At 38.7% G+C, this 10,514-nt stretch overlaps 1 protein-coding gene across 1 annotated transcript in view; it reads right to left on the bottom strand.

Annotated features, from left to right (window-relative positions):
• Nucleotides 1-251: 251 nt before the first annotated feature.
• C1H1orf87 (chromosome 1 C1orf87 homolog) overlaps nt 252-10,514 on the bottom strand; it is an 82,302-nt gene continuing 72,039 nt past the window's right edge. Inside the window, exons 11-12 of the mRNA XM_003824230.4 lie at nt 7,438-7,645; nt 252-691 (exon numbers count right to left, since the gene is read on the bottom strand). Of these exons, the coding sequence (XP_003824278.1) occupies nt 531-691; nt 7,438-7,645 (369 nt within the window). The 3' untranslated portion in view covers nt 252-530. The remainder of the gene's footprint in view (nt 692-7,437; nt 7,646-10,514) is intronic.

Here is a 10,514-nt window from a genome sequence, read left to right as displayed (position 1 = left end):
TGGTTCTTCTACTGCTTAAGATTAAGATAGTGTATTGGTAATACTTTTATTTTTCTTAAGGTATGGAAATCCTTCCTAGAATAATGACCAGGAGAAGGGATGATTTACCTATCCAAAAACGATGTTCATAGGTCTACTAGGTTCCAGGCACTGTGGGGAAGCGGCAACATTTAATGTTTTTTTTACTATGTGGAATTGCAGGGTTTGAAACAACATAGTTTGATTAGCAATGTAGGAAAAAATCAAACATGTAATATTAATAATAAGTTTTATTAAAACAGAAGGAGATTCTAAGTAGCTGGGTTCTTGCCACATCAAAAGATAAAACTAGGTTTCCTCTGATCACTTTGAACTGCTTATGAGTGAGCATCATAGCCAGAAAGTAAGTCCAAATCAAAAGCATCTACAATAGCTGCATCGGCCTCCACTCTGACAATGCCTCCGCCACTACACTTAGGCTGGGGAGAAACATGTGTCTGGGTAAAAAGGGAGATAAGGGAAACATCTGTTCTCACAATATGGGCTTGTTATCATAGCTCCTTTAAGTACCGCAGTGCTGGCTCCAAGAGCATATTTTCTCCCGAACGGAATCTGCGCAAGGCCTGGTCGATTTTCTGAGGGCTCAGGGACAGGTTGTAAATGAGATTGTAGTTGTGAATGAGGCGTCTGGCTCGTTCCTTCTCCAGAACTCCTGTGATTGGATTGGGTAGGCGGAAGGTTTTTTAAAGAGGATGGAGGGAAAACAGAGAAAACTATATATTAGCTTGAATGACTTCCAGGTAAAGACTAAATGCTAATACTTTGCAATTTTAAGCTTCTTAAAAATCAAGTGGCATATTAAAAAATATTTATAGCTGTGGGTATGCATCACAGATTTCAGGAAGAATCTGAGGGTGATTTCAGGGGAAAGAGAACAAGATGGGATCCAATAAGATCCATAGATAAATTCTAAAGCAATTTAGGCTTTTCTTTGTAACTTTAAAACTTGTAAGGCCAATTTTTGAAACATTGGGGGTGCCTAGCAAAAGTAATTTCTAATTGTCCTGAGTTCTTTTTATCTTGTTAAAGTCTCCAAACACATTCCTAAACATGCAGGGATTAAACAGCTTATTTTTAAAATGCATTTCTCTAAATGTATTTATAGATGTTCTTTGGTATCTGCAGGGATTAGGTCCATAATATTCCCCTCCCCAACAGTGATACCTACACCCATGGATGCTCAAGCCCCGATATAAAATGGAGTAGTATTTGCATGTAACCTATACACATTCTCCCGTGTACTTTAAACCATCTCTAGATTACTTGTAACACCTAATACAATGCAACTGCAATGCAAATAGTTGTTATACTGTGTTTTAAAATTTGTACTTTTTTTGTTGTCGTGTCATTATATTTTATTTCTATTTTTTAAAATATTTTTGATATGCAGTTGGTTGAATCTGTAGTTGCGGAATACAAAGATGCAGAGGATTGACTGTCCTGTGACTCCCTCCAGCTTGCTGTGCAATCACAGGTGAAGCATCTAACTTCTCATAGCTCAGAGTTTGAATCTGCGTAATAAAGGTGGTAATGTGTATGACTGCAGGATATGCTCTGGTACCCACACATTATATATGCCAATACCAATGTCAGTATGCTTTCCATGTTAAAATTGGGTAGATTTTGATGGCTGTTGGGAGGAGTCGCAGTGTAGACCACGGCATCACTGAAGATCAATAACTCACTCATAAGCCCCTAATTGCAAATATCTATGTGTCAGATACTGTGCTTGGGAATACAGAAGATTTAGAGAATTTTTATGCTACCTCTGGAAGTTCTCTGTCCCGTGGGGGAGAGAAGTTATTCAGAAAATTAACTGGGATACAACAATAATAATTAAACAATATTTAAATATAAAATTTACTATGTTCCAGGAACTGCTCCAAGCATTTCACCAATATTAACTAATTGAATCCTTACAATAACCCATTTCACAGAGGGTGAAACTAAAGCCTAGAGACTGCAAGTCTCTTGATTGCCTAAGGTTAACCACTACAGTATGTCATGGAATGAGGGGAAAGAGATTGCTTCAAGTAGGGGTCATTTTATTTATTTATTTATTTATTTATTTATTTATTTATTTATTTATTTATTTTGAGACAGGGTCTTACTCTGTTGCCTAGGCTGGAATACAGAGGCACGATCATGGCTCACTGTAGCCTTGATCTCCTGGGCTCAAGGGATCCTCCCACCTAAGCCACATGAGTAGCTGGGATTGCAGGTATGTGCCACCACTCTCAGCTAATATTTTTATTTTTTGTAGTGATGAAGTTTCACTATGTGCCCAGACTGGTCTGGAACTCCTGAGCTCAAGCAATCCTCCCCCTAATCCCTCTCAAAGTGCTGGGATTATAGGTATGTGCCACTGTGCCTGGCCTCTTTTACTCTCCATCATGTGTGGGAACTGTAAGAGTGATGGTGAAATTCCTTCTTAAAGAATCCAGAGGCAGTGCCTTGTCATTTTGCGGAAAGCCACTACTAGTCCATTAGAGTTGGGCAATGGTAGATACTTATCATCTCAGTTTAAGATACCAAATATTACTCATTTTTAAATGTGCAAGTACTATTGTGCATGGTGCCACCTTCTCAACTACTCTCTAATGGCTATTCTTAACAGTAGGCCACAATAGGTGGGGTCCTAATTTATTCTGTTCTATTCCAGTGTGTTCATTTTCTATTCTGTTCTGGTTTGTTCATTGCCTATTTATTGTCTGTCTCTCTTATTAGAACAGTGGTCCTTTCATTTATGTAAACCTCATTCTTTGAGTTGGCCAATTGCATCTTCGAAGTTTTCTGGATAGGATGGCTGCTCTCAGTCCTGTCTAGCTTTGCTTCCTCTGGCCATTTCTCCACACCCTGCCTCTGGAAATATAAGACATGGATTTGGAATAAGTTTATGACTGTAAGACAAAAAATGACTGAGGTGTGGTGGCATGCACCAACTAAGGTGGGAGGATCATTTGAGCCTGGGAGGTCGAGGCTGCAGTGAGTCGTGATCGTGCCATTGCATTCTAGCCCAGGCAACAGAGTGAGGCCCCTGTCTTAAATAAATAAATAAATAAATAAATGTCAAAAGAAGAAAGAAAGAGGGAAAGAAGGAAAAGAAAACAGGGGTAATTAAATTGTGTGAAAATCAATAAAATATTAAGTTCACACAGTATACAGTACTAGTAAGCACTCAATAATGTGAAATTTTACTATAGGATAATTATAATAATTATGTCATCAACATTATTTTAAAAATATATAAACAGTATATATGTAATTGCTTATTAAAATAGCATTTAGTTTATATTTTAATTAAAAATTAAAAGTTATGTTAAAAAATACATCTAGGAATCACAGTAGTATTTTCTATCTTCTAAACTTTACCATTGATAGAAGATGCCTAGAGTCAAACAAAAAGTCCACTGAATGAAATTTGTATCTGTCTAATTTACTCTGTCATTAGGGGATGCCCAGAACAGCTGCATAAAATAGCCCTTACAATCCATCTTAGTGTTGGAAAGCCTGTCTTTTCTAACCAGAACCAAAATAAAAAAATAATAAGAATCCTTTTTTTTTTGAGATGGAGTTTCGCTCTTGTTGCCCAGGCTGGAGTGCAGTGGCATGATCCCGGTTCACTGCAACCTCCACTTTCTGGGTTCAAGTGATTTTCCTGCCTCAGCCTCCCAAGTAGCTGGGACTACAGGCGCCTGCCACCACGGCCGGCTCATTTTTGTATTTTTAGTAGAAACGGGGTTTCACCATGTTGGCCAGGCTGGTCTCGAACTCCTGACCTCAGGTGATCCACCTGCCTTGGCCTCCCAAAGTGCTGGGATTACAGGCGTGAGCCACTGCACTCCACCATAAGAACCTTTCCAACATCAACTTCATTGTACAGTATACAAAGAACTTTCAATCTTTTATCTCATTTGATCCTTTCTCAAATCTGGGAAGTATGTTTTATTATTATCAGTTTTACTTTGTAGATGAGGAAACAGGTGAAGAGAATGTAAGTGACTGGCTTTTATGGATCAACAACTGGTGGAGTCTGGATTTGAATCTAAATCTTCTGATAAAAAAAAAACAAGCAAAATCGTGTGCTCTTTCTAGTATGTCATGGGACTGGGTGTAGTGGGGATTCATGGAGAGGAGAGCTGGGCTTGAATTATGGCTCACCATCCTACTGGCTATTATTTTATCACTTTAAGCTTGGCTTTCTTCTCTGTAAATAAGGATACTAATCCCTTCAGCATGTTGTTGATGTGAGGATTTAGTGATGTAGTATATGTAAAGTCCGGGCTCATGCAGAGGAATTTCTTTAAGGCTCTCATTGCATTATCCCTCCCTGAACTCTAAAACACTTTCTATTTAGCTTTCACTTCACTGGGAAAATTCCAAATGCAACATTCACCCAGACATTTATCTTAACCACTGTTTTTTTTTCTTTAGAAAACATGACCAGTTATTCATAGTCATTCCTTATCCCTTCTCCTCAAGGCTATTTTGTTGACAACCCCCATTAGAGAATAAGCACAGTAGGTTCCCAGAAGCACTGATGTGATGATGGATGGCCTGTCCTCATCCTGGATGGAGAACATGCTGGCCTACATATTTCTTTGCACATAATAAAGAATAGTGATTCATCCATGGGCAAAGCAGATATCATCTGCTCAGCATCTAGAATGGGGCTATGGTGGTCTGCTAAGTACTGTGGGTTAATAAACCAACAAAGTGACCTCAGTTAATCCTCTTTCCTCATTAAAGACAGTTGTAGATTTTCCCAGATCTGGCTGACACATTCCTTGGCTGTTGAGGAACTAATGAATTTCATGGAAACAGAGAAAACAGGCATAAATAGTGAAGAGGCCATGAGAAAGGCATTTCAAATCTGTCGGAATCTGCCTCCAAAGTCAACAAACTCCGTTTCTCCTCAGAACGGTTCAGAAGCATGAGAAAGCTCCCAGTCTTTGGAGAGTGTCTTAGCAACTAAGTTTATGATCCATTATCCACTATCACAAGTAAGCATTTGTTTCTTTAGCAATGTCATTTTTTAAAAAAATGTTTTGTTATTGCTTTTAACCTCATCACCACTCTCATAGCCCTGTTGTGAATACCCAGACTCAGGGTTATTTCAATAATCTTTTCATCTCCTTCTCTCCAGTACCTTCCCTGAGTCATCCATCTCAGCTTTCATTATGCCTTCCTCCGCATGTACGTTTGGATACTGGGTAAAGAATGAAGCCTCATCCTATCCCTTAGGGTTCATAATAGGTTCTCAACTTTACTGTATGTCCAACATCCACCTCCAGTCCTGTCTTGATACTCGCTTCCCATCATACTCATTCTCACCTTCTAACTTTTGCAGGAGATGACTTCAAACTCGGGATGACCTGTCCAACTATCCAAATTCTACCTGAAGTCTCAGCTCAAGTTCTCTCTTTCTTGGAGTCCTTTCTTGGTCCCGAGCCTCGCATTAGATGGTCAGCCTCATTTCATACCTTCACTTTCCTTTTGACTCTTGAACTCTTATTTGTGCCTTCATTTGTCTCAAACTCTTGGGCTCAAGTGATCTTCCCACCTCAGCCTCCCAAAGTGCTGGGATTACAGGCATGAGCCACCATGCCCAGCCATGTAACTTCATTTGTAATACTTAATGCTGTGTTTTAATTTTGTTTGTTTACTGGCAGTGAACTATTGCTAGTCTCTGTGTCTTACCTAAAGGTAAGCTCCTTGAGGCCAGAGACCATGTCTCATCCTTTCTGGTTTTCCTCTTGGTTCAGCCTCTAACACAGTTCTAGGCTCATAACGGATTTTTAATAAATAACTTTATAATTCAACCAGATGAATCTTTCAATTAAAATTTTCAGTTTTTTTTTCTCTTTGGTATAATTATTAAGAGTCCTTGGATTTTGTATGGCAATGATACTTCCTCGTGGTCTAGAATTAAGTTGCTTTGGAAATTCAAAGCAAAACAAAAACACACAAAGAGAATGAAAGGACAGACATTGCTATTGTCATATGATTACTTCTAGATGGTACTAATGTGTACACCAACTCTTCATGAACCACAGTATGTAAGTAAATAAGACAGTTTGGGACCATGTGCTTTTCTATCTGCTCCCTCTTTTCCCAGCACTCTGATGTGGTTCTAGACTTCATTCTCTCTCTCCTTTCCACTTTCCCTTATTTCACTTTCTCCTTCATTCTGCACATAGTCATCAAGGATCCTTCGGAAGTACAACTTCATTACACCACTCCTCTACTTAGAAACTCTCCGTGCTCTCATTATCTTTGAATTGACTCCAAATTCCTTGGTCTGGCATTTAAAATCTTTCAATATCTGGCCCCATTCTTTATTTCCATCTTTATCATTTAATATTCTTTTTAATAGCCCCTATATTGAGCACCCTGCACTGAGCTTCACACACAGCATTTGCACCTTTGCCAGAAAAGGCTACTTCATTCCTTTGTGACCAAACTGCATTTTAAGTTTAATGATCAATTTAACATTAACAAAGCCTTCCATTATGACCCCACCAGGAAGAAATTCACTTTTCTCTGAATGCCCACAGAGCATACTCTAACAACATTTATCACCATCTATCTTGGATTTGGTTATTTACGCACACTGGCTCATGTATTTCTTTCCTCAAAACAAAACTGTGCAAGGTGCCAGGGATAAAAAAGGAAGATAGTCTACTGGTGAGATAGTAATAAGCCCCCAAATAAAAATATACAATATGTTGCATATGATGATGGATGTTAAAGAATCCTAAGAAGCCATAGGAAAGTTGGCCTAGATCTGTCTGGGAGTCTCAGGGGAATCGTGTTTGAATTCAAACATAAAAGATGTTTAGGTATTGATTAGCCAGGGGACAAGATGGGGAGTTCGTGGGGGTTGGGGTAAGTAGAGAGGAAACAAAGAGCCCAGATGAAAGGCTGGGAGTTAGAAATGGCACAGGCGTGTGCGAGACAAGGCCTGCTTGAGGCAAGGCAAGTTATTCATTATTACTGGGCAGGACGTGCTGAGAGAATATCAATAGTATGAGAAGAGATTGGCCAGGTGGATAGGGACCAGATTTTGCCTTGCTAAGGAGTTTGGAGTTCATCCTCTTATCAGTGGGGTATCTCTGAGGTATTTTAATCAGAGGAATTATAAAATTGGATTGTGGGTTTACTTTTTGGCAGTAGGGTGCAGGAAGTATTGGGAATACAGAGAAATTATAAGCAATCTGGTATGGGATTCCTGTCTGATTCATCTTCATATTTTTGGATTGTGCTCAGCACATTGCAGGGCACATGATTTATATATTAATTATATCATTTGTTCAAGAGGCAAAAGAAAATGAGGTGCCTACTTTTAGACTAGACCACAAATAGAAACCTATGCCAGCTTTACAATTCATACTTCACCTGTGTTACTCAGATCACACAGGTAGAGGGCATTTTCCAGCTTCCTGAACCTGTCTATCCATGTCTCACATTCCTCAGCCTTGTTCTTCACAGCTGGATTCACGAAGGGCTGGGAGACTGGCCTGATCTTTAAAGGTTTCAGAGGATCTTTGCAGGCTGAAGTTTCAGCAGGAGAGCTTTCTGGCTGCAGCTCCTCTTCTGGAGTTTTCTACCAAAACAACAAAAGCATTGGCAACACATTCACCACCCAGAGCTTCTCCAATCTCTTGGCCAAAGATGAGGCCACACAACTAGCAAGATTTATAGCAATGTTTGAGTTTGGAAAGCTAAGAGGATGAGCTTCAAATCTTCAGTGCCATAAGATCATATCTGCCAAATCTTGCTGGATACAAACATGTGAAGTGTATGTGTCTAAAGAGAAGGGTGACATCATGATTTTTATTCAGTTTTCATTTTTGACTTGCATGAAGCAAAGAACTTTGTAACTGACTGAGGCTTTTCATGATGTTCTACTCTGTTTTGTACTAGTGGGGTCTGCAGGGGGTAGACTTCAGACAATGCTCATACTTCTTGAAAGAAATACCTCTGAGTCATGAGTGTGAGGTTTTTGACAAAAGATGATCGAAACAATAATGATGTTATCTTAGGCTTGTGGGTCCATTTCAAAGGATGTTAAAGCACTCTTAGTCTGCCAGTCCTGTTCATTTAGCAAAGGAGGCTGGGGCCCAGAAAGTACAAGTGGTTTACTAAGATCACACACATCTTAGAGTAGACCTAAGACTAGAAGCAGGGCATAAAGGCTAGCTCATCTTAGTGTCCTAAACTCATTGCCAGTATAAAATAGAGGTGTTTTAGAATTAAATAGACACATCAGTCCCAGCAGTGCCATATAAGGCATTCTGATCTTTACCATGTGCAGCGAGTGGGCATCTATTATTTGATCTGCCCAGCCCACCTTTTACAGAAATTGCCCTTCCTGCTGACCCACACAGCTGTGGAAAGAACTGCCATGTTCTGTCTGCATAGTTTAGGACTGGGCATCTAATACAAAATCAACCAAAAACCCATTGTCCAGGAATTTTGGTACTATTTGTGAGAGAAAAATGGAGGTGATTATGTGTGAGATATTGGAACTCTAGCAGGTTTTCCATTTTGTGTACTGCAAATGAGAAAAAGCTGGTCTACTGAGAAAGAAAGAGAGAGAATATGAAGCTGACAACAGAGAGAAGAAAAAAGATATAGGAAGTCTTGATGGTGTTAGAGTCTCTGGTTTTAGTTCATTGTTGCATTTCTGTCCTTTGAGAGTATAATATGCTTCTCTATTCTTCCAATAAATTAAGCTAGTAGAGTTGGTTTTGTTCATTGAAATCTAAATATTCCTAATTAATTCACCATAAAATTATGCCTCTAACTTTTGTATACCATCTGTGTTCCCCCAACTTTCAAATGTCTGAATTTTTCCAATTTTGTACCTTTGTCTCAAACTTCTCGTATATAAGCTGTGAGAATCCCAAAGCCCTAAAGAATTGTAAGTGCAATAAGAAGCCAAATTCTGAGTTGGTTAACAAACATGGATTAAGTTGCTGCTGGGGAATGTAAAGAATTCTTTTGTTTGAGATCATGGAATGCTATATGAAATTGTACCCACATGGATGACAAACAACCAGTACGTCTTAACGGATTCCTATAAAAAGAATTCTACTTTGATAAAATCAATTTTGCGAAAAGCAGAAAGTTTTTATATAGTAAATTAGAATAGTGATTCTTATACTTTTTTTAGAGCATTGGACTACTTTAGAAATCAGATGAAAGCTTTAGAAAATCTGACCAGATTAATGCACATTTGCATACATTTTGATGGATAATTTTAGAGAGATCACAGGTGCCCTTGGATCTGAGAAATTACTTTTAAGTAGTTTTATATTTCTTTAGATAGTTCAACACTCTCTCTTTGACCACTGAAGACAAGGAAAAGGGGAGATTTGTAGGGACCTGAATCAGACTTAAGCAAGTAACTAACAATGTAACTAATACATCCTTCACTGTTTTGGTCCCACTGTATCTGGATGAAGTTCACATTCCTTGGGTGGCACACAAAACCATTTATATTCTAGTTCTTGCTTATCTACCCAGCTAATCTTCTTTTAGTCCTATATACATATCTTCTTCTTTGGCCACAAAAACCTGAAAAATGGAAGCTGTTTTATACCTTTTTGCCTTTATAATGTTGTTACTTCTGTTTTAAAAACCCTTCTTGCCATATATGCCTTGATTGTTTGGGTTCTTACTCATTCTTCAAGACTTGGCTAATTGTTTATTTCCTGTGGGACGCCTTCCCCAACAGCGCCAGGCTGGGCAAGAGGTGATTCTTTGTAGCTCCCCATCACAGCACTCCTACTGGATGTTGTCTATGTCTGTTTCAAATATTACCTCTACCAGAGATCCAGAGGTTGAGCCTGTGAGATAGTTTTTAATGTATCTTTGAGGTCTGGCTAGTGGCTGGCACACAGTAGGTTGTCAAGACATGTTTAATGAATGAATAAGTGAATGAATGAATGATTTTCTCAGGGACAATAGGAAACTTGCTTTACCAGACCCCTGCTTCAATTTGCCTTTCTAAAAAGTGGGACAATCAATTCCGTTTGTACAGGAATGTGAGAAGAATCAATTATCGCAGAGATGCAATAAATTCTTTAAACAAGAAGCAAAATAAAAGAGCAAAGTATATTTTTTATAATCTTATTCACAACAGACTTAACACTCAAGGAGAAAAGCATTTGCTGTTGTTTCTTGCATGGCAAGAGGCTTGCCAAAATGGGTACTATTTTCTAAAATATTTCAACGTGTGAAGTGCATGAGGAGGCCTCCCGTCATTTTAAGATGAATTGTGTTCTAATCCGGGCATTTAAAAAACAACAACAGAAAAACTCAGGCTGTTTTTAAATTCTGTCTACAACTTCTCCTGGCTAAATGCTGGGAATATTAAAATGGGTTTTAACTGCTTGCCAGATTTTTTTCTTTCTTTCTTCTTTTTAATCAGAGAGGCTATTACATTTTAAAATGTGGTGTCTGGGGAA

This window comes from Pan paniscus, chromosome 1, assembly GCF_029289425.2.
Source record: "Pan paniscus chromosome 1, NHGRI_mPanPan1-v2.0_pri, whole genome shotgun sequence".
In the NCBI taxonomy this organism is placed as follows: domain Eukaryota; kingdom Metazoa; phylum Chordata; class Mammalia; order Primates; family Hominidae; genus Pan; species Pan paniscus.
This window is presented reverse-complemented; position numbering and strand designations above follow the sequence as displayed.